Below are 25780 nucleotides of genomic sequence, written 5' to 3'. Positions count from 1 at the left end.
AGGATATTCAAAGACTCTACAAAGTAAAACCAGTCAGCTCAGACATGAATACAGCTGTAGTATGACTACTAAGGACATACCTACCACTTGTTCCCAACTTCATACATACAAAATGCAATGTATTATACCCTTGCAAGTTTGGGGGTTTGGTGATCTACAAGCAAGTACTTGGTGCTACACTGTCAAATCATCTCTTCTACAAACCCATGTCTTTCAGCAAGATTAACAAATACATGGACTGTAATCTCTCCATAACTATCCTCACTTCAAAGAGGTATCTTCAGGCTCTTGACTGTGGAGCTTTTCTGCCCTGTAGCTAGTAAGAGCCGACTACTTTTTGAAGCATCCTTAGCTTTGTTTTGTGCAATACAGAAGCCTGTTTTAAAACCTCCCCATGTCTGATTCTTACAAACCAGGGTGGTCTCAATCTTATTAGACTGTGATCTCACCAAGTATCTCTAAAATACGCAATACAACAGGATTCAGATAATCCTTAAATTCATGAACGCTTCTGATAGCGGATTCTGTTAATAGGCTTGCTACCACTTCCAGGAAATTTAACACCAGAGTTCCAGGGGGCCCTTCAGGTTATTAAGCCACATACCACACTAAGAATGAAAATCTAAGCCCCAAGGGCACCATCATCTGAAACCCACCATTAGAAATTAATATAGAATTCCAGAAGTATACTTCTATAGCAGTGTAACAACTCTGATAAACTTAAATGCCCCACAAGATACATTGGCCTTAAGAACAGACCACGCATATTAGAAGTATCTTTTCCTGAGTGATGTTTCTTTGGGTATGCTGATGTCACTTTGGCTGACCAAGTCTACTTTGATAAAGCACATAAGCAACTAGTAGAAATTCTGAACATTCCTGGTTGCTGCAAAGAATGATTCAACTGAAGCCATAGAAAGCAAAGCAGTGACTAAGCATCTGAATAACACAGACACATTAATGCATAATTAACATACAGCAGTTATAGTACTGCTATTCCCCACTGCTGTTGGGAGGTGACAGATTCTTCCTTAATTGCATTCACATGATGCTAACTTTCCACCAAGTTCAACCAAGTTGTGTTTCTCTAGTATTGTTTCAAATAAAAAGAACACATATGATACAATCAAGCTTCCACCAAGCCTTAAATACAGATCTATTTAAGTGAAGCCACTTAAAACTAGTGCTTTCGTGCTAGAGCTTATGCTTCTAGCACACTGGGACTCCATTTGAACAAATACACTAGAATCATAAACAGAAAACAAGACATGTTTGTAGGGAGCATATACAGAGATTTATTTAATCAGGTTCACTATTTACAGTTGAGATCACTTTCACATACTACTTTGCTACTCTACACAGCTACATTGTTTCCAAACCAATTTAAGATCTACAGTCTAACAGTTCACTCAACACATAAAACCGCTCTTCATAGAAAAATGAAATATTTCATTATAGAACAGTAGTGCATACATTATACTCCTGAAAAGCCAGCTTGCATTTTAAACCACTAATGTCTGAAAGATTTGATCTCAAAAGGTCAAAACTGCAGTCACACAATCCTAAAATTTTGGTTAGTCTTTTTTTGTACTTTTTTTATATATATATAAAGTGTACTGGACTTAAGTGTTTTTTAAAAGTGACACTGGTGAGGGGCAAGATTAAAATGTTTTTTTCTCAAATTAAATACAGCTGGCTTCCTTTGTACAACTTTGGCCAAGAAAGTTCCATGTAGCGAAGGCTTAAAAAAATCCTCTCTCTATATGCAAGATTCAGCCAGTTAATGCTTAGAGGTAATCTACCAAAGTAGACACACATCCTTTAACTTTCCTATCAACCAAATTACACTCAACTTGCAAATGGTTCTGAAATTAGAGTTTTACTATTATACTAAAACATTTAGATACATGAATAGCTGGCTAGAACAGTGGAAGTCACAGGTAATTATATGGGTGTGTGTAAAGCTGAGTTGTTTTGCCCATCACCAGTGTACAGTACGGCTGTCCTCATCTGTGAAAGGTGTGCTTTGACTAAGCTGAGGGCAAGAAAGCTATCGCAGGAGACCCGGCCCATTCACCTTCCACATAAGTGAGATACGATCGAACTGTGTGTTCGCCTTCTCTTCTAGGCATAGGTTCCACCAGTGATGAGAAGTTCGTAGGCAGGATCCCGACTCCTCCTACATAGTACTATACAGGCACACAACATGCCCAGAAGCTATGGAGAGAAAAAACAGGGAACAAGCTGAGTACAACGTACTTCAAGAGATTTAACCTCAGCACAGAAGGTGTCAGCATGCTCTGAAAGACTGTAATTCTCCCTAAGGAAAATGGCAACAAATGCATTGCTCTTGAAAAAGCTTCTTTTCCTGATGCAAAAAAAGCAAGCGCCACAAACTCCAGCCTTATTTTCTTGCAAGATTGTCTTGGACATCCTTAACAAAAGTTTTTTGGGTCAATCACTTGTATTCTGCCTCAACAATTCAGATGGAAGAAATTAATGTTTTTTTTTCATGAAAGGTACCAATTTTTGGATACCATATCTAGCATGAAGAATCAAAGTGAAATTCAAATGCATTAGCCTCTAATTGCTATAATGAGAAAGAGGAAAACTTTATGAATCTACTTCACTACTGAAGCCTCTTTCAAGTGCTCAATCTCTGTTAACACAACATATTAGAAAGCTTACGTCCAATGTGAATTATTCACTTTTAGACATCTTGCTGATGTTAAAATTCACAGTACTAGGACTGTGCTGGCAAGTTTGCCAGGAATTTAGGCTATGATCACCAAGTATACATTTACAAGCTTTAAATCAGATGGATGTAATCAGGGATGTAGGACATCACATTTTGCAGAAGCTGCACGTTTACTGAAGGTAGAATAAGACTGTACCTACTAAAAAAAAAATAATCAGGTATAGTGTTGTGTTCTATAATCTGCAGTAACTGATACAGCAAAAACCCAGTGAATATACCAGTACTGGGACAAATAAAAGTTTGATGCAAACATCACATGTGTAACAAGTTTTAAAACTAAATGATGGTACATGCAAAATAGTACTCAAGCCTGCTGAAAGACTGAATAGAGAATGTTTTAAAACTCCTAACTCTAAATAGCAGTTATTAAAAAGAGGCATGATGAAATTCTAGTGTAAGCTTTTAATTTCCTGGAAAGGAACAAGCTGTAAAGATTAATAATACTCTTTGTCTGGAGTGCATTATCTGCTTTGGATCTATAGCAGAAACCATCTCAGGTTCAAAAAAGCACATGCAGAGTAACCTAGAGTATAGCACTTCAGCCTGTTGGTAAATACAGCACCTTTTTCACTTTTCATCAGTACTTGGGTGGTTCCACTTCAGGCTGACTCCAAATAGATCTTATCATAGAAGAGTTTGGGATGGAAGGGACCTTTAAAGGCCATCTATAGTGCAACCCCCCTGCAATGAGCAGGGACATCTTCAACTAGATCAGGTTGCTCATATTGGTATATCCGTAAGAGAAAAAACAGTTACATGAGAGAATGCCTCTTCATGGGCACAGCACTTCTAAATGAAGAGGTAACATCCACAATTAAAAAAAAACACCTTAAGTTAGACTTGTGAGATGGAGGGTTTATTGTAGCTGCCAGCAGCTACAGAACTCTGAAGAAGGCTTGCAGCCTGCAAGTACAAGAACTTCATCTTTCTCTCTGTTCAAAACAAGGATTATATGAAGTACGCTGCATAGAAACACTTCCTTTAGTCTTTTGCTATAATTCATTCTAGTCATGTATGTCAAATAAAAGTAGTTCCATCACATTTGCAGTTATTCACACAAAGATAATCCTGCTCAATGACTCAAAGACATTCAATTTATACAGTCTTGTGTAAAATCTGAAACAATCAGGTACTATAATAAAACCTCCTGTAATCAAGGTTTTGAGTTACTATTTAAAACATTTATATCCTTCAGGAGGCCACTGGGTATATTCCTAGAATTCACTTTAAATACAGAAATAACTCCCATATTTGAACTTTCTCTACAGAAATGATTTATTATATAATCTTAAAAAATGTCAGCACCTCTGCAACCTTTTCTAAGGCATTTGATTCTGTTTCTTTTCAGTTGCTACTTAATATTGTGAGGAAAAATATTTTAGAAGTCTGTATTGAGGAAGGATCCATGCATCCTCCTCTTCAATCCTCTGAAAAGTTTAAAAATATCCCACAGTCAGAAGGTTTGTTTAGTTGCTTTTATCTATTTTTTAAATTTGCCAGTTAGCAATAACTATATCCAATCTTTCAAACCAATTTGCTTTTTTCATACAAAAAGGCTCACTGGCTGTACGTACATATGTCAACCTCAGTATCTTGTAAATGATCACTAACTACAAAAGCTATCTTTAAGAATGAACTTCGCAGCTAATCAAGCAGCACTTCTATTGCACTGCAAAGCCTTTGCTCCCTTCAATTTGCCTCCTATTTATTATTAGTTCTGTGCTGTCACTGTAGTTGAGACCAGGGAACTATTGCACATGCGAAGATCCCCATGGTAACTGAAACATGAACATACCAAAAATTACTTCTATGCAGAAAAGACTTAAGTTTTCCACAAATGCCAAGCCTTGCAAAAATTCTCCTCAGCCTTTTCATTTTAAAGAAAGTACTGAAGGCTAAATTTGTTGAATGTAAGAGGTAATGAACTTCGGACAACCTTATTGCGTAACATATGAAATAACAATCAGTTCAGAGTGGACTCTATGCAGTGAGTATAGGAAGAGGTAGTAAAATTCACCAAGATGTAAGAAAAACATAATTACTCCTCTAAGTTTACAGGACATGACCGAGGTAACAGGTCATTTGCTGAAGTTGATGCTTTTATATCCATTTCAATTATTCCACAGACTATTTTGCTGAGAATCAGGCTAAGTACATACTTAAATTCTTTATTACAAGTAAGAGGATGTCAAAGTGTATGTCTTGAAGTTTCAGGAGATAAATAATAGAATGTCTGAATACTGTTCAGTATCAGCTCGACTGAAACTAGTGTCTTTTTAGAACATGTGAATTTACAACCATTTGAACTGTAAGCAAAGATAGAAGAATATAAACTCTGATAGACTTAAATGTGATTACCACTCAATGAATATTACTAGAAAGAAATTTCAAAGGCATTCCCAACACCCTGTATTCTATATTTAACTTCATTCTATTCATTTTCTAAACAGGTATCATGTAGCTTATTTTAAGCAAGAAAATTTCAAAATGCTATACTGCAGCACTAGCAAAGAAATTTCTCTGATTAATCTTATTTTCTTGACAAACTGTTTATACAATACGTAGTTTCTGCCAATAGCTTGATTACTGACAGAGACGCATCAAAGAGCACCCACTGCAGAAGGGATACAACACAAGCTTGCCTAGAATTGATGAGCCAGGAATAACAGAAGGATGCAAGCAGCCACATTTTCATTGCAAGCATGTGTCAGAAATTCTGGCCCAATCCCAGAGAGGATTATAACTGTGCCACATTTTGGGGCAGACCCATTAACCTGCAAACTGCAAAAGTAGGAATAATGCCTCCTCTTGGGATTTAGCTCACCCAGCCTCATAACATACATTGTTCTCCTACACAGAAAGTCTGCCACAGTAGCCATGGCTGTGGAAAATACATTCATTTACATTATACAAACATATTTCAGCATTCAAGCAGACTAAATACTGCTTCAACAGTTAAAGTTTTAACAATGGCAATTAAAAAAAAATACCTTCGTTCAGAAGACTAATTACAGATATCACCAAATTTAAAGTTCCATAGCTGAAGTAATCTGGTTCTGGACAATTCAACAATATTACTGTACACAGTGTTACCTATGAGTATATCCTTGTAGCATTGAAACAGAAAATCAATCATATTTCCACAAGATTGCTTACAAATGATTATTTACCTTCAAACACACAATCCAGCTCAAAAGCTGCTTTAGAAAACAAAAGTGTCTAAACTGCCTAACTCATGAGGAAAAGTGTTTTCTGAATTTAAATGCTATTAAGAGCACAAAACTAACTTTGAAATTAATTTTCAAGTCTCTTGGGATTCAGCATATGTACTACATTTCTCAGAAGCCGTAACACTGCCACAGTCTGAAAATAATGTGATTAATGTACTAAGCCGGTCAAATTGATAAGCATTCAAAATTCCAATTTTACAGATAAGTTTAGAAGACAGTCCTAGTCTTTTTAAAAAAATCCAAATAAATACTGAGATATACATTAGTGTATTTCCTCAGTTACTTTTTTATGGCCAGGGTAATTGTAACAGCTAAAGTTATATGGGAGACAGCCTGTGCTCAATTTTAAGTAGGCAGGGTCTACACAATGCAAAGCTCAGTTGAACAAGAGCACAACATGCTGTCAAAAACCCTGGTGTATCTCCTGGGTGGTCTCGACATTATTTGTATGTCATGAAGCACAGTTAAGATGATGTACCTCTAAAATGGCATGAAGTATGAGCTATCTGTTTTAAAGTTGGAAATGAAATAGTATGAAAAAGTGTGAAATGCCCTCAGAGCAGAGTCATAACACTTAGATAATCAGTTTTCAAGAAATATTTTACTATTTACATTCTAGTAGATTACTACATGTAACACTGACTGTTCAGCTATCTTCAAATCTAACAGAATATATATCCACAAAGGTTTTTAGACCATGCATGGTTGAGAAATTCTATGTTGAAGTGTTTAGAGCCTTTTGACTGATGCTCATTTATCCCCCAAACCAAGGAGGGACTAAGGCTGTCATCATTCTGTGCACACTTGCAATAACCTGGAGAGTAGTTTAGAATTTCATGTGAGAAAAAGTTTACAGCTAAAGAATGTTCTCTTACCTGAATAGCAGCAAATGCTAGTGCTGCCCAGATGACGTACATCATGATCTCTTGAAGCTTCTTCACAACCAAAGCCTCACACCCCTGAAACAAGCAGACTTCTTATATCCACCTGTCAACCACGTTTAGACACACACGTCCCCCAAAAAACACCCCCAAAAGCATCAAACAGGGCAGAAAGAGAATCCAAACACTAAAGACGTCATTACTTCATATATCGCAGATGAAAAAAGGAGGGTTCCACACACCCTCCCCCCCAATCTAGAAACCACATTTATTTCCTGATAAAAGTAAATACACCCAAAACTTCATGCTCCCACTAAAAATAAAGTTAAATTATTGTCAGCAAAAGCATGTGGCTACGTAAGTTCATACTTTGGCTGTCTTACCTCAGAATAAAGGTCCATGGGGCGGGTCAAACTGCCAGTACAATTGCTGAGGGTTGCTTTGCAACAGCTAAGCGGCACACTGTTATTTTTAGTTTGTTTGAACCAGACAGTATTCTCCCAGTCTGAATAGTTATGGATCCCACAGCAGCGCAACTGAAAAATCATATAGGTAAAGAGCCTTATCAGTTTATCAATCAAGAAGTGGGATGAGACAGCAATTCTAATTGCATTACTAAGAACACAAGCACATTAAGATTCTGTTCCATTGCAGAAAAATACATAAGTACTAAAAGTTTGAATCCAAACACTGATTCATAGATAGCCAGTTACACAAAATGCATCTCCCCATCAACAATGTCATAATTCTACTAATTTTAACTGAGTTAAGCTATTTATTGACTAATCAGCTGTTTCCTAGATCTGTCAGAATGGAGGATGATGTGCTACACAAGCAGCAGAGCAACACCGCATCTGACTGAAAAGTTCCCATGTGTCTTGCAGTCTCACCTGTCTCTGTACATAGTCAATAGCACGACTGGCTGCATCAGGGTTTGTCCCATTGTACCCATTGTATACTTTCCGAATGCTGTGATCAACTTCATCCTCCACCTGTGAAGTATTAGGACAGCATCTGCATTAGCGCACCAACGCAAGTAGTACAGGGCTAGGTAAAATAATCTTACTTCTAATTATAGCAACTCAGGAAACCAAGGTAATTCCCTATCACCTGAAGTCAGCAGACTTTGGTAGTACTGCTTCTTAAAATTCTAACTTGACTTTTGCAAAGATGCTGCTAGCTTGCAGCTAATGGATGAGAAAAAACAAAGCAGCCATCTTCTGTAAGATTTTAGACAAAGTAGCTTTGCAGTGTATCTCAGAAAGGAAATCGCTTTTATTATGACACTGTGGCAGACATTCCATGAAGTTAAGGGCTCTCCCTAAGAGCATGCATTCACCTTTCCACTTCCTCCTCCTCCTTCAAAGTTCCAAACCAAAACCAGTATAACCATCTGGACTAACTCGTTCCCTTTGGGACCACAAGAATATAACTAAGTCATAACACCTGCTCTCCCCATTCTGATTGAAGAACAGGTAAATTCTCAAAGATGAGGTCTTTTGGCTCTCTGTTCAGTCCCAGTCCCCCCACACCTCCTGAGAAATGCTGATGGCAGTATGTTGTACATAGCAACAGCTACTGCAATAGCTCCTAAAGCTACTGCGGATGAGTCAAGCTGCTAAAGATGCTGTCAAGTACACGTGTTGGAAATGGATGCTACACAAGAATCACCACTTGTCACCCAAAAAGGCATCTTATAATGCCCATTTTGGAGAATATCTTACTAGAACCTTTTAAGTAATATGTTTCACTGTAAACTGTAACTTAAATGCACAGAAAGTTTGGTGTAGCTAAACATTCATACAATAGGAAGATTAGCTCCAATTTGTTTTTTTTTTTTTTCTATCACATTCAACCAGAATTATGTACAAGGAATGTCATCTTAGGGCTGAGCATTAACTAAGCATGCATACTGTTTAAATTTGCAAGTTACAGTAGGAAGGTCTTGCGAACACATCATTCCCTTCAATGCTTTAAGGGAAGAAATTTCTGCAGCAATAGTACAAGCTTCATCCCCCACCCTCCCCCAAGAGTGCTGGTTCTCTTTACAAGTAACACTGTATCAAGACAGGTATGATTTGAAAGTCATTGTAGCCTGCACAGGCAACTCGTTTCAGACTAGCTTAAAATCAATTGTTTGATGATTTAACACCTTTGATTCATATAACAAAACAGCTGTTCAATTTGTCACATAGGTTTTTAAATCATTTATTTCAGTGTTTGCTTGTATATCATTTGGCTTATGGTTCAATTAGGGCAACATTATGCCTGAAAGTCATGCAAATTATATACAATCCAAACAGAAGTCACTAGCTCTAGCTAACTGGCAGGTTTTAAGGAAAAATGGAGAGAGTGAACTACTCTACCCAGGGGAAAAAAAGCCAGTAATCCCTCAAACTGCTGACAGCCTGTTTAATCCCTACTGCCAGTTACTGAAAGCCTTACTTTTACTGGTAAGGTCCATTGCTAGCAGATTCTGCAGCAAGTCAGTCTATCACATATGACCTAGGCATGCTTCATGTTGTTCGTGTTGTTCTGAAGGAATAGAGTCTCAATTGGGTCCACACATGCAAGAGGCATGTTGGAAAATTAAGCGATTTTAGATCAGTCATTGTATCTTAACTTACAAGGGCACAATGCCACTTTGAGGCACTATACTCAGTCTATTGGTACCAATGGTTTTGATGAACAACTGCCATGACTTCAATTTTTCCTTTTGTTTGGAAGTTTGTGCAGTCAACACTAAAGTAATTCTAAGATGATCTGGGTGCCTTTTAAAAAAAAAAAAAACCACAAACAAAAACCAACAAACAACCAACTACCAACAACCAAAAACCCCACAGATCTATACATGCCATGTCAGAAACAACAGAACAAAATTAGGAAAGCACAGAGCTGCATTATTTATCCTGGCAAAAATAATGAGAAATCTAAACAGATTTCACCTTCCAGTTCACTGGTAATAAATCTGAGTTATTTCTGACATTCCTGCTGCACTTGAAAACAATAGTTTAAGATGCTAAGTACTGCAGGGTAGTAGAAAACTGCCATCTTTACTAAAAACACCTGTCTGTCCTTTCAAAAGATTTAAGGTTTAGTTTTCAAATACTGACTCCCAGAAATGGCTTAACATAAGACCATGCCATCACCAAGAAGAAATTACCCTTCCCTCTTCCCCTAAGCTCTGACCCTGTATTACTTACAGCTGTGAAACTATGATAGCAAGACAAAAATGAGAGGCAAGAGGAACGAACATGCAGCTGGGACCAATCCAAACACTTAAGTGTTTCAAGTGTGTGATTTCAGACGGGCTAGGGAAGAAAGATCTATGCATCTGATTTTATCTGCTCTGAATGCTGTTAACTGGAAAAGAGTGAGAAACTTTAAGACTGGAATGCAGAAGAGAGTAAGATGACCACAGCTTAGTACAGATCAGATCCACAGTAATTCCTGAATAACTACACTGTAATACACTATGTCTCTGCAAGTATTGGAGCAGAAGGCAACCATTCAAGTTAACATGTAAGAATTCAACATGTTTCCCCATTCTCAGTTGTACTTCCTTCCACTACAAGTCTCAGTCCCAAATGATCTTCTCAGTGCACTGCCAAGACACCAGAAATCAAGTACAGACCATGAGAAAAACATAACCTGAATTTAAGCACCACCGATAGAGCATTTCTGTTGAGGCAACCTATTCTAACTTATCAAATCAGATTTATAATGCGTAGTTCAAGGTCCTCTTGTTAGCTGTTTATTCAAGGCAGCCTTCCTTTGTAAACCGAGCAAAAACTCTATAGATTTTTACTTAATGGTTGTCTCACTGATTCTTCCAGGATAGCAGGAGAAAGCAAGCAGGAGAGAATACTGAACTATTAAGACCTGGGATGTTTAGAAGGCCAAAAAAAAGGCAATTGGTGTAATAGTTCAGCTTGCTCTTAAGATATCACTGGAATCTCCTATGATGTGATCATACTACACATTCACAGCTAAAAATGCCTTTTCTACTAATATTTTGGCAAAATTTGGTTGTAGACATAACAGAAGCCAGTGAAACTGTGCTAGCTAGAAGTTTCTTTTCTTCAAGCTACATTGTGGTATCTCTAATACCACGTGGTATATTTCTGCCACGTATTATGCTGGTAGAAACACAATTTTATTTCCCTGGTCCTTAACTTCCAGCAAACAGTGGGAGAAGTCATAATTTGTTTAGCCGTAACCCTTGTCAACAACATGTATAAAGCTAGACAGTATACATTAACACATTCAATCTATTTGATTTTATTATTATGCAGTGTTAGTTTGTACACCAAAACATAAGACATTTAAGTTATTGCGTATCAAAACAATACACCCTATGTTCAAATATTGCGTAATCTAAATAATTCATAAAGTCAAAGCATAAATAAATTAGAAGACCATCTGGAAAATGGAAAGGTACCAATTACCAGAATTCCCCTCTACTGTTTTACTGTTAGTGATTAGTATCGTTCAACTGTATAGGTATTTCTTTTGCCTCTGAGAAAACTTTTTGCTTTGAAGAATATTTATGTTTTAAATTTTAAGACACTGATATTTCAAATTAGCCCACTTAGAGGTTTAGTTTTATTCCCTTAAATACCCATTAACAATTCTACAGAATCAAATACAGTAAAGACTATATCTCTGTATTTTGGTCACAGTTCACAACAAAACATTTACTGAAATTGAGAAGTTATTACCTTTGCTCTGTAGATGTATCCAAGAACCACCACCACAACTTCAGTGACAAAAACCAAGAGCAGGATGATCACAAACTGTAAAATATAATCAAGTGTGGCTGTGCAAATAGTTTATACCTATTTGCTTTCCATGTAGATTTTGCTATTTAAAGTAATTTTTCAGGTAAGGTTTTGATTTAACAGTAAAGCAGGCAGCTGACTAAATGAGTTCAGAATTAACTTCATTCAATAAACTAGTGTCATGGCTTCACCAAGTATTAAGAAGCTACCCAGCCAGGCAAGTGCTGATCATTAGGACTGAAAACACCGCACTGGAGTGCTTTAATCAAGTGCTTCTTTCAATCTTTTTTCTATCAGATAAATAGGAATGTCACATCAAAGAAGCTACCCAGTCTGTTACTAAGAGCAGTAGATGGACTAAGGGAACATTTCTTCAGATTAAGCCCTGTAAGAACTGACAGAGACAGCAAGATATACATTTGTCTTGGTAAATTTAGGAGCACTTTAAAAGAAAACTGTTAAAGAAGTCTACACAGTATCAAAAACACTCTGACACCCCGCTGCCCCCATGGGGACAGTTTAAATACTGGCCTCTCTTCTACCTAATTCTCAAGACAAAATTACAGTTAAAATGCTTGGAAACACATGACATAAAATACTGCAGACCAAGTGTCCAAATTAAGCCATACAGAAAAATATTTAGGCATCACCAGGTCTAATGGCAAGTGTCCCTGCCCAGGGCAGGGGGGGTTGGAACTAGATGATCTTTAAGGTCCCTTCCAATCCAAACCATTCTATGATCATAACAACTCTCAGTTAAACTTGATGCAAGATACTTAAATCAAGAAGGCTCCTGGCTCACCATTCTCTGTCCAATTTCAGCTTTTCAACCAGAACAGATAAAGGTGAGATTTTAAAACACTTACGACTTAATGATATGGTTTCAAGTTTTTTTTTTTTAATGAGATAACCACAGTTCTAAAAAAGGTAAAACTGAGGAGCCTTCTGCTGCCAGAACCAGCTAATTTAACATCATTATTCAGAACAGAAAACTGAAATAAGATGTTCTTAACAAAACATAAGGGGAAAACACTTAAGGCCATAAAGTAAGATTAGAACAAACTTAAAATATTTTAGAAGTCTATTAAAAGAGAAGGCAGCCAAATATAAAACAGGCAAACACCACCATATAAAAACTTTGTAACTTACCGTAGCAAGTCCACAGCGACTTTCACGAATTGTGGCACAGCACCCAATGAGTCCAATAATAAAAAGAAGTGTTCCCACAGCTATGATAATAACTGCTGGAATTAGTGTGTAGACATCTTCAAAGAAGTGATCATAGTCATCATATGTGATGAACACATAGGCTCCCACGTAGCACAGTATGCCTGCTGCTGCCTACAATAAACACAATAACATGACAAGTTTCTTTGAACACCAAACTCTCCTTTCAGAAACGCTATTTTGCAACATTTATTTTCTCAAACACCATAAAGTGGCCTTCCTCAGAAAATAGATTCTTTTTTTTAAATTTAGACATCTTTGATAGGTTGTAGCATATGTTTATTTGGAACATCTCAAATGCAGGCTAGCCGGTAGTTTTCAAGCTACATTTAATCTAAGCAGATTTAGTTTTGACTACACTCTGGAAGTATTCTCAGGCATGTAGTCAAGAAAGGAGGGTAACCATGCTATGAAAACCAAAATCTTGCTCTCTGTTCTCAAATACTTCCCTCCCATGGATTCCAGCCCATCCAAACAGCAAGTTATTTGCTATTCAACAGTTTTTCACAACAGGTATGCAGCTCTTATCTGCCATTATTTACCTACTACTTCCATTTTGCTGATTACTACCTATGATTTAATGTTAGAACAAATAGATACACACATTACGAACTCTAACCTCTGCTAGGGAAAGATGAACTGCTAGAAACAACAGCCTTTCTGAAGCATTCACAGCACTAGAAAATCTGATTCTAACCAACAAAGCAGGTAGGAACAAATTTAAAACACTAATTATTTAGAAAGAACCAAATACCTAGAGACACATGCCACAAAACTTTTAAGAGATATTCTCAGAAGGCTCATTGCAGAAAATAGTCTTTATTACAAAGAAAAAAAAAATCACTTAAAGTTACTGCAAATAAGAACTGCAGGATGGATCTACCACTATATAGATTTAAAAACACTAAGCCAAAGCACTTATATCAATCTGATATGACCTTACCTCCCTTATAGTTACACACACATCAATAACCAACACATCAATACCTTCATTAACTTTAAGCTGAGCAGACCTAGTGAAGGACAGACAGCTGTTACTTGAGGAGCCAGCTAACATACAATTATTTCAAAATAAAAGGCCCTTATCAATATTTGCTTGACAGACAACATAACTTGAACATCGTACACACTTTTCTGGTGTCCCAATACAAGGCTAAGCTAAAACAATTCACTCAGAAGACGCAATGACTAAGATGTGATCTGGGGAATTTCATTCTGCTGTAAAGGGTAGTGTCACCATTACAATACAATCCTAGACACAAGAGTTCACTCAACTGCAATATTACACACTTCAGCTCTCACCTGAAGAACACTGCAGGCTGCCTCCAGCCCTCCTTTCCCACTCAGTGGCCTTGTAACTAACCCTATCCCCGCACTGACAAGAGGAGGGCAGATAGACACACACATAGCTAATTCCAGTAACTATAATACTACAGGACTGGGTCATGCTATTGTAGAATCAAAGAGTCAATTAATAATTCAGGCCAGGAGGGACGTCAGAAGATCATTTAGTCTTATTTCCTGCTCAAAGCAGGGTCAACAATGAATTCAGACTAGGCTGCTCAAGGCTTTGTCCGAAGTCTTGAAATTTAAGGCTGGAGATTCCACAGGCTCCCTGGGCAACCTGTTCAGTGTGGCACAGAACAAGACAAGACATAAGACGACTGGTACCTAGTATTTCATCACTGTTTGCTACTATGTACTAGATGTACTGCAATATTACTGCAACTACTTCCTATAAAACAATACTCCATGAACACTACTAGAATAATACTTTACGTATGGAACATCCCCTGCTGCGTGTTACAGAAACACTATGTCAAAGAAAAAGGTACTAAGAGCCAGCTCAAAAGTATCATCAGTTCTGCATGGATTTGAGCAATATATTTCAACTCTCTGCTTCCCTTTCTGCAGTGAAGGTAAGCGTGTACTCCGCAGGAATCTTAAAAGCATCCAGGAGGCTCACGTTCATACAATACAAGGTGCTATGTAGATACAACGGTACTGAAACTGAAAATTCATTAACAGCCAGAGACCAACAGCAAGACATCTTCTCCAGAAAAGAAAATCTGAAGTGAACAAGCTATTACAAAAATCGCCCCTTTGCACAAAAGATGCTGAAATGCTAATCCAACTATACAAATCCTGGCATGTTAGGTACAACATAGCAAAATGCAGACATACAATCTCTGTACACAAAGCAAAGATTCAAAGTAGTGTCACTGAACAATGGAATTACATTAACTGTTGCCTAGCAATGAAGCATGTGAATGACAGGACAGTGATGTAATCTCCCATTTCTAAGAACTAAAATGCTTGTTAAAAATACAGTATATTGCAAGGTGGCAGATGAAAATGCACAGCTGTGGCTAGCATCAGGCACAGAAAACATACCATAAAACTGAAATCAGAACCATTTGTAAACCCCTTTGTCCTTCTCTGTTGTGTGACATTTAAGTGGCTTCCTTCATTCCTAAGAAAAATTTGGTTCATAAACTGCATATAGATATATAGGTTCCCCTATAACCTTTTTAAAGATTAACTTTTAAAAAAAAACCACCTGTCTACAGGTGTTAGATTTGCTTCCCTACTTCAAGAAGTATATACCTTTTAAGAAACTTTGCTCTTCCAGTATTATTCCAGATAAGATGAGTCTGACAAATACAGAGATTAAATATTGTCTCAGAAACCAAGGCCACACTCTGTGCTTTTTATCAAAATTAATATTTTATAATGACTATCAGAAATGCAGATTTTTCTTTAGACTTCTCAGATTAAAGCAGCCTGGTCTGAAGACTTCACTAAATCCTTTCCCCACATGGTACTACAATGACTAATCAGCCATGACAGCATTTGGCCTTAGGTTTTGCTTCTAAAGAATGTTGTGGAACTGGTGTTTCTGTGGAAGAAGCTGCAGAATTTTGGGAACAGCAGTGTGCATTCATATGTCTATAAACCTTGCACTAGAATAATGAGGAAGCTGAAGATAAAGACATGAAGCAACCAAACCCTTAAAAATTACTGCTAACCCTTCCTCAGAATCACTTCAGCAAGTCCTGGAAGCTAAGGTGCCTGCTGGAGCTTTCATAAATTTTAAAAGCTATGAAGATTAAAAGTCCTTTCCTGTGTGTCACAGTTAAACATTATCTTTGAACAGATACAATACCTAGTCTATCACAGAACAGTGAAAACAGCAACACTATCCAGTTCATCTACAGAACAACAAGTTTCAAATGCCTTCTCTTTTCCTTTCACACCACAGCCACAGGATGCTTGGTGCTTTCTTCAGCCTGCTCTAAACCGGGGAGGGGGGAGGTCTCTACATCAGCATTTTAGCTGGGATTAGGAAAGTGCTTTTGAAGCAATCCTTTTGATTTTCACTTACTACCTTCTGGTTTGCATCACTGAAATCATGTTAGGAATGTAAAACAGGACTCGCTTTGGATGAAACTAAACCAAAGATAACTGCAAATAGGTGTTCAGTCATTGGGACCAGACTAGCCTGAGGTCCTTCCTCCCTTCCCACAATTCAGTAGTTTCAACATCCAGTCCTGAGCACAATTTGGTTTTGTTCCACATCCACAGCACCATGTTATGTTAATGTAAAGAAAGCATAAACACTGTGACTACAGATAAAGAGCTAGTTTTACCTGTACAAAGTATACAATCTACACTGATCATTGCTGCACCAGTTAGATGAACACTTGTTACCTGTTACAACCCAAGAATAAAGTTGAACGCGTGCTTTTTAAAAGAAAACAAAACCAACTCCCCAAAACAGTACCATCTGCATAAATCACTTGCATCTCAAAAAGGGAATCACCTAGAGAAACTGAAATCTGTATTGCAAGTAAAGACACAAGGATAATAAAAAAAAATAATCCAAATCTCAATGCTTATTATCCTGCAGAGTAAACAGGAAATCTGTAGAAGTCCAAACTCGCTCAAGTCGAAGATATTTGAATAAAAAGCTAACACATTTACAATCATGCATCTCCTGACACTAAATGGAAGCCAAATATATGAACTGTGCACAGTTCAAATAAGTCTTTTATAAACAGGGCTTGAAGGAAGAATTCTCAAACTTAATCTGCTCAAGGCTCTGAATAGAGATGTCAGCAGCTCCTGAATTTCTGCCAGGTCACATGTGTGCTCTAGGGAGATAACTGGTTATTCAGCATTTCCACATCCTTTTAGAGTTGTTTGCATCTAACTTGTAGTACTGAACCTGAAGTGGCATACTCTTTATTTTAGGATGAATTAACCTTTAAAAAGACTGACAAGACAAACACAGTCAATGAAGACTGTTGCAAAAGGCTTGAACAATTAGACATCCTTTTCATCGGAGAAAAAATTTAAAAATACATGGGCCTCCTACAGTTCAGAAAAACCTTGATATTATTGCTTTGGCATGGGCCTCTAAGAAGTTATTAAAAGCTGTACAAATATGCAAAGAACTGGAGGGAAAGTTGGATGATCTACTGACACAATGATAAACATCACTCAGAATATTACAGGAAAGCATATTTAAAATTTGGGGTTCTTAGAGTGAGTAAGCTTTCACCCCATCTTTGGGCTGCCCCACATCTGTTTCACAGTCAGCTTTCACCTTTCACATGCACAAGGCTACTCACTGTCTAGCTGCACCTTGAAACAGTTTCAGGTTTGGGTTTTTTGTTGTTGTGGGTGGGATTTTTTTTTTTTTTTGATTGGTTTGTTTGTTTCACAGAAAGCTGCAAACACACACAAAGAACTGGTTTCATGTTTTCAGTAATGCTCACACACTGCAGCAGTTTGCAAGCTAAAATTTTGGCTAGCTAAGATGATGACTGGTAAAAAGATATTTAAATTACTTGTTCTGTTGATCATTTATTTATCAACCATGGGCACTGCAGCTCCATTTACAAACTAATGCTTCCTTATACTATCCTACTAATGTTGCTCCCAAACAGACCTGATGAAAACTTGTCCAAAGATTTTTTTATTTTTTTTTTTACAAAGCATTGTGATTCCTGTTACTTTTGCTGCTTACCTTGCTATTGAATTTTCTTCACTTTGGGACCACAATAAAACCCACAAAAAAGAGGTTTTGAATTATTTTTTTTTTTACTTTTTCAATTAACTAGTCCAAAGAATAGTGTTTTACCCTTTAGAATCTGCATTTTATTCACTGTTTTAAGAAAAACACATACTCACTGAACAAGAAAATGAAGGTAGCAGCGAAGAATTACATGCTATGAGAAAACACTTACACCTGATGTCCAATTAGGTAAAAGGAATATTTCACCTTTTTGGTAAGGACACCTACTTATAAATTTCTACTACTGCCAATTTTACCATTGTTGAATTTTGGTAGTAATGCAGATACCATTCTAAAGCCAGTTATTGGTCACTCCACTACTAAAACATCTTTTAAGACTGGGATTGTAAAATACACCTATGGTATACTCAAATGGACCATCTGCATCGTCTTTGATAAAAAGAACCAAAAAAAAAGGTAAGAAAAACACTTCCACAGTAACAGTCCCTCACTTTTTCTGCCTGGATCCTGCCCTAGGACCATGTTCCCAACTTGTGTATTGCCTTATGTTACACTTCAGTATATCTTTGTTCTCACTGCCTTTCTAACCTGATAAAAACATGCTTTTTAAAAAAACAAGACAAACAATCCCAAAGAAACATACACTCCAGGAGAGATTTTTGAGGGTCTACCGTTCCATCAGTTCCATTCTTTCTAAGAGTTACATATCTCCATGCATACCAATGCCTGAACGTTTCCTACCCATAAGTAGGGACACTGGTGTCATGGTTTGCCACCCAGTTTTTGGACTTCTTAGAACAGTATCTTGAAAAGCATTTTTTTCCTCACTACTCCATTTCTCTAACATTTTCAGTTCTCTCCAACACTAGAGTACTGATAGCCCCATTACTGTCAGAGAAAGAGTTTCCCCAATCTGCTGCTTTAAGGTTTCCTTTTAGCTTTCTGAGCTCCAAAATCTAGTTCTTCAGTTCTAACTTCAAAAGCCCTATAGGGTATCTCTGCTGTTTATTTCTCTTACATTCTTTTCACCATTAGCTACTCCATATCTCCCTCTCCACTCTGCTCTGAAACAAATACACACCCATACTTGACATTACTTTCTCTACTTGCTTACCTTGGTGCCCATCCACCTTAGAACCCAATGGTTTCCTGACACCCTTGACTTTATTCTCATCAATAACAATTTAAGTGGAACACTGAGTTATAGCTGACTTACCCTTTGGGAGAAGAAAACTAGCAATTCCACTCAACTTAGTAAGATAGTTAGAAGTATTTTAAAGGCTTTTAAAACAAAGCCCTGTAAGAGTCAAGTAAGCCAGACTGCTTTGTCTGTACTAGCCAAATTCAATTCTGTAACGCTATGCATAAAAATTTCAAATTCAAATGCTTTTGCAGCTAAAGCAAAAGGCTGAACTAGGCTGCTTCTGCATTTGGCATTACATGTTTTAAGTATCACTAATTGCAAGAGGCAGTGCAACACCAGACTGAGGAATTTTTTTTTTTTTTTTTTAAACTAAAACAGATGTTAACAATATAGCCATTCTTTTACACCTATTTAGTCATCACATTTGTAACTCGGCCTGGTGCTCCACTGTTTCCAGATTCCTTGCCCTGCACAAGAACAATGATGATTACTCCATGCCATGGAGTTTCTCCAGGTAAAGCGATATTTCGAATTCCATGCATGACTCAAAGATACCGCATTTAGCTTTGCAAGTTGCTTTTGCATCTGTTTGGTAGTAGCTCTACTCTTAAGCACAAGACCAGACACAAAAAATCCTGAAAAATCTCAGACAAAGACTTGAAACTCATCCTGTAAAGAAACATAAATGATAACTACCATGTTACTTAAAAGCAAATCAAAGCCTTGCCAAAAATCGGGGCCTGGCCCATGTTTACTACCTGAATATTTGTGTCCAAATATTGTTAAAAAAAACTCAGAAAGGGCATGACACTTCCAGAGTTTTAAATCCTAATTTTTGATAAAAAGTTAATTTCTTTAATGTACGGGACTCCAAACTGTTACAGTCCTCCAAATACACTCACTTTACTACCATAGCAGCAGAAACACAAAACATTTCACATCCAGAAGTCACTTCAAGAGAAAAAAAAAAGGTTCAGTCAAGTAATCCCTGATCAGTAGCCTTGGGGATCATCTGTCACCAAAAACCTCTCAAGAAGTTTCTTCATTACCCCAGCTTTAAAAGTGCAGATCAGAAACAATTCTCAAGCTCCCACTGAAAGAGAAAAATTACTTGGCTTATTCCTACATGTAAGAGGAAGTGAGCTCTACTTTTCTACTTTGTCCTTCTACCGATACATTTCAATGAATTCTCCCATTGCTGTATTTTCTTTCTTTTCTACCAGAAACCCAAACCACACTACATACACATTGATAGCTGCAGCTCCTTTTAAGGATAGCATAGATAGTTCCTCTAAGATAATACTAAATAATTTCTAATACTATGGTTACTGTACTGTGTGCATACCCAAGTAGGAAAGTGAGCACAGAACTGCAGAAAGCATTCTTGCTGTACAGAACTGAAGCCTTGAGATTTCTCTAAATAATCATACCAAAGAATGTTTCATAATAGCTTAGTCAAATGAACTGTAAAAGTAATCATTACAAGTCAGTTAAATAATTGCAAGAGCAACTTAAAAAGTTAGTTCTCAACTACTGAGTTGAACGTACCACAGAAGCAGAGTTCATTCCTTTTTGCAAGGAGCAGGACACAGACATGAAGAAAAGAGTCTCAAGGTAAGCATAGGGTATTAGGGACCGTTTTAGCAGAGCAGGCTGTCAAAGTACATATATTCTTTGGGAATATAAAATAGACGGACTCCCTCTTCTGAAGCAAGACTACAAGCATCTCTGAATATTTTATCCATCTATCCTGTATCCTAAACATAAGCCTGAAAATACTTCCCTAGCATTCTTGTCTTCATCTCATTTCTTCAAAATGCTTTTGACTGAATTATGCAAGTCACCCAATGAATCCTTAATTTAAGAGTTCTCAAAATAAACACATTTGATAGTGATCTTTAGATATTTGTTCCAGGTAAACTTATTTCTTCCTCTTTCAAATGAATGCAAACTTTCACTTTAACAAAGGGGTTTTTTTAAAAAAACCATGCTATTCTCAAATACTTTATAATCATCTTTTATTTGTAATTGGTCAGATTCGACGTTTCATCATGAAGATATCAAAAAATATGTCTGATTAGCAACTGCTATTTAAACTTTTTTTTTTTTTTAAGATTAGAGTTTAATGTCTGTCTGTCATACCAGTCATCCTAATCTTTCCACACTGAAAACAAACATCACATCATGCCCTAAATCCTCAGACAGGTCAATCGATGTTGGGGTTTCCACTCTACCAAAAATATTTCTGAGAATAGATGTACTAGAATTTTCCTTTTTTTATTTCTAAGATGTATTGTCTTTCAAATCACAACCACTTCCTATACAATACCCTTCTTCAAAGAAAAGGACTCAGCACTATCTAAACAACAAAGAAGTCACTAGTTGACCAAAACAGATCTTATGCAAACTTAAGATGAGATAAAGATCAAATGAAGGACTGCTCTTCCTTTGCCATTTACCATATCTACTCCAAAACTAATTCATAACAACAAAACACTAAGAAACACATTAATCTGATCTGTACTCCTCTGATCTTTCTAAGAACGGCAAGTTTTAACTGATCCTTCTCATCAATGCATTTCTTTGTAAAGTACCTTTGAGCTTAAGCAGTCCTTGACAAACTATACAAAAATCAAATAGGTATTTCATGCAAGATCAACATCATGCTACTCTGGATGACTACTACTCATGATGATCATGTTTTCCTGCAGTACTTTGTTTTTAAGGTAATAGGTAGGTCTACACTAAATGTACTTGATGCTTGACACCCTTGCAAATACAACTTGGCTAAACTGTTCAGGTGCCGCACTAAAAACTTGGAAAGGTGTGTAAAGCCCATCCTCTTTTCTATATGACAAACTAGCACCTGTCCTGTGGCAAGAGGAAGATCATTTCTAAAGCCTATTTTCTTAAAAAAATATAAGAATTTAACAGGATGTGAAAAAAGCTTTCACAAGACTATACAGAAATAAGATGATTTTTTTATAGTGTCAACTAGAAAATTAATAAGTAGCACAAGACTTTCCAAAAGGAGATCAATTGGTAGAATCACTGGCAAATTGAGTAGAGTTTGGGTCATTAAAGTCAGCAGTCATAGTTGATGAATGAGTAGGTATGGCTATGACCTGTCAGCAAGCCTGATCTCCCTTTTTCAGAAGGCTTGAAAGAAATTTTTTTTAAAAAAAAGTTACATCCTAGACTACAGAGTTTAACAAAAACATCTCTGCTTTTTCTTCAGCAGCAGAAGTGATTTGATTCTGAACATCCTGCATTCATAAGACAGCTCAAAGCACTCTGAACATTTACATCCTCCCACAAATGAGACCCATGGTCAGGGGGGCAGAGTGTCAAGAAGTTATAATTCACTTTGATCGGCTACTCTTGCAAAACTTTAACAGCAAACTATGCAGAAGCAACTTGCTGTTACTACAGATGACCAAGAAGATGATGATGATGGTAATACATAAGATCTATATATGATACCCTATAGAGGCCCATTAAATTTATAAAAGCAATTAAAGGATGTTTCATAGCTACTTGACCAGGCAGTTATCTATTGTCAAGTCTCAGTGGAAATCTGAATGATCTAATTATCAAAATTGGAACTACATATGAATGACAAGCAAAAGATTTCTGTAACAGCACAGAAGCAATTACATTGTCAACTAGATGGGCACCAAATGTTAATGCACACAGTCAGCTCAGTCAACAAATGAAACATACTAGATCAAGAGTTGGAATTCTTTCTCTTTTGCCATTTAAAAATGTAGATGTACTACTTCTGATGAAAGTATGTAGATTTCCTATTCTTAGGCTATAGCTTGCAGAAATAAAGGAAAAACATTTATTTTTGTAATTCTCACTTTTAGAAAGCCTGCCTCATTCTACATGCAGCTGACGAGTGGTAAGGTTGTTCCAGCACAAGGAACCCAGTTACCTATCCGCCAAAGAGCTATCAACACAAGTTGACTTCTTAGGCTGGAAATAGTTTACAGAATACAAGATTGGTGAAAATTTAATTTGACATTAAGTACATCCTACCTAAATACAATCTGTTCATTTTAAACTAAGTCAAGGTTGTCTCAAAAAGAGTCATTAAAAATAGATTCAGTATCACACAAAATAACTTTGTACCCATAGACTGTTTAAGCTGAATAATTGCAAATTTCAACATACGATTAAATTACTAAATGCAGCAAATAAACAATACCTTTCAAATATATAAAATATGAAAACTATCACTAAGATTTTGGGGTGGGGGAGAAAGTTCTTACAGAATTTGTTTTCATTTATTCAAAATTCAGAGCCTAATTCAAAACAGAGCCTAATTCATATCAGCAACTAAAGAAAACTCTACTTCATGATGCCATCAAGAACACAACTCACAACTACATGTCCAGCCAAAAACTTTACATATGACGTAGCAGCTATCATATAGCTTTTTTAATGCTATTTGCAACTGTGCATGTAACAAAAAGCCACACCCAAAAAAAGTCAATTCCGAAGTAAATGATTGGTGTAATTACCTCATACTTCAAAGATAAAGAACAAAGCCTGTGCACATCAGTCAAAATTACAGACTCCGAATATACACCACTTAAAATCAAATATGCCTCATATTTACTGCTCATCTATCTGAACAGCTGTATACACAAATGCAGGTGAGACTGCACAGATACGCATTTTCCCTGACCATGATTCATTTTTAGGCATCCATGACAGGCATACCTTTGTAAAAATTTATACAAGAACATTTATCCTATAACATGTTAGGCTTCACATGACATTCAATATTAAATGATGTAGCTATACATAACTACATTTTTATGTTCTAATATCTTGTTACCCACTATTACTTTTTCAAAGATGAAACCTTTGAACAGCTGCGACAACAGATCTTCTGTTCCTGGAGCTGGGATTAGAGGATGAGAAATGCATCAGCTAAAAAAAGAAATGGAATTCTTAAAGTCTACAGAACAGTCTTTAATTTGATTTCATTTATTTAAAGCTGTGATGTTCTGACAGGCCAATTATTAAAGTGAATATAATGCCAAGCTACAGCCTGTATGTCCATCCTCAGAAAGGTCACTTACAGCAACCTACTGTCCCACCAACCCGGGTAAGCTTTTATCTTACTGTCAGCACAACTGTAGTTGTGGCAGGTTTAAGTGATGCATAAATACTACAATGCAACTGTGGTTACTGGAAGAAGTGAAATGTAAGACTTGCTTTTGGACTATGAAGTTTTTTATATATATATCTCCTAATTTTGTGTTAAAAATACGAGGAAGAAAACAGTGCTCCATACTAAGTATTTGGGACAGACATCCTTAAAGTAGAAGGCCAAAAACTAGATGGCCATAGCATATCTACAGAAATTAAACTGGCAGAGACCTGAAAACCTCAATAAGGCAACTCAAGCTGTATTCAATTACACAAGCATCTCTACCTCAAGATCTCTAATGCTCGTTAAATCTTTACTGCCAGGCTACTGAGGCAACAGCTTCAGCTTCATCCACCTCCTAACTCTGAGCCGGGGGGGGGGGGGGCGGGCTGGACTGGGAGGAAAGGGACTGCTCCCACTGCTAAAACACGGGTCCCCGCGAAGGCGCACAGGACGCCTGATAAACAGAGAGCCTTTAAATACAAACTGAACCGGCGCGGGGTGGGGAAGGGGAGCGCTCCCACCTCCTGCCGTACGTGAGCGAAGACCGGAGAGCGGCGAGGCGGCGCGGCCCGGGCCCGCAGCACCCTCAGGGCCGGGCCCTGCCCTCACCGCAAGGCTGAGGGAGAGGCAGCCCCGCGCCCGGAGACCCTGACCCGCCCCAGCCCGCCCCCGGGCTCACCCAGAAGATAAGGTTAAGGAAGACCAGGACGGTTTTGGAGGAGGTGATGCCGCACTGCCCCATGGCGCCCGCCGCCCCTCAGCCGCCGGCCCCGCCGCTCCGCTCCCCTCAGCGCCGCTCCGCTCCGCCGCCGGCCCCTCCCCACGTGACCCAAACGAGCTGAGGCGGCGGCGCGGGGAGCCTAAGATGGCGGCCCTTGGCGTCACGTGGCGGGAGGGGGCGGAGGAACCTAAGATGGCGAACCGCTCCCCCTTAAAGGAGCCGCCGCGCGGCACTGAGGGGCGGGTGGGAAGGCACGTGTGCGGAATGGAGGGCTTTCTCTCCCTCAGGAGGAGGTGGTGTCTCAGCCGCTATGGCAGCTTAGTGCGGAGTGGTCAGCAGTCCTCCTGTCCTCAGAGGTCCCCTGTACCACAGCTAATGACACCTTTCGGTAGGCCTTTAGATGGTGAGGGAAAAAGAGACCCGGCTCAGTTTCCAGCTGACGGCAGGGGTCTGTGCCCCCAGGATGCTGAAGGGTGGTGCCGGTCAGGAGTGCTGGGGGCAAGAGCTGAGCCAAGTCCATGAAAGAGCCCCCTTTTTCAAAATGACAGCAACGAGAACCTCGCTGGCAGGGCTGCCTTGATAACCTGCTACCGGCTGAGGGTGTAAAGGTGCATGGAGTTGGACTGTGAGATCTCTGGGTGCACTGATGGATTTTAAAGGAGAGACTGAACCTGGCTCCCAGTGACTACATGACCTGTGTACCAGGCATGGCAGGCAGGGAGAGGAAATATTTAATAGTGAACACCATGCATTTTCAATCAGGACGTTTGTCTAGCAGGAACAGGAATGCTTCCAAAGAAGCAAAAGAGCATGGCTGTTGTTCCACAACC

The 25780-nt window shown here is 38.1% G+C and overlaps 1 protein-coding gene across 2 annotated transcripts; it reads right to left on the bottom strand.

Annotated features, from left to right (window-relative positions):
* Window positions 1–1490: 1490 nt before the first annotated feature.
* TSPAN3 (tetraspanin 3) lies at window positions 1491–25065 on the bottom strand. Of its 2 annotated transcripts, XM_063345507.1 has the most exons (7): window positions 24909–25065; window positions 12800–12991; window positions 11591–11665; window positions 7760–7861; window positions 7253–7405; window positions 6864–6947; window positions 1491–2217 (listed from the first exon to the last, which is right to left on the bottom strand). In XM_063345507.1, exons 1-7 carry the CDS (start codon window positions 24969–24971, stop codon window positions 2125–2127), a joined length of 762 nt encoding a protein of 253 aa, XP_063201577.1. In that variant the 5' UTR covers window positions 24972–25065; the 3' UTR covers window positions 1491–2124. The 2 variants fall into 2 exon arrangements, with proteins under 2 accessions (XP_063201577.1, XP_063201578.1); XM_063345508.1 differs by lacking the exon at window positions 11591–11665.
* Between the last annotated feature and the right edge of the window lie 715 nt (window positions 25066–25780).

This window comes from Chroicocephalus ridibundus, chromosome 9 (assembly GCF_963924245.1).
Source record: "Chroicocephalus ridibundus chromosome 9, bChrRid1.1, whole genome shotgun sequence".
Taxonomy (NCBI): domain Eukaryota; kingdom Metazoa; phylum Chordata; class Aves; order Charadriiformes; family Laridae; genus Chroicocephalus; species Chroicocephalus ridibundus.
The sequence above is the reverse complement of the archived record's forward strand: the minus strand, read 5'-3'. Positions and strand labels throughout refer to the sequence as shown.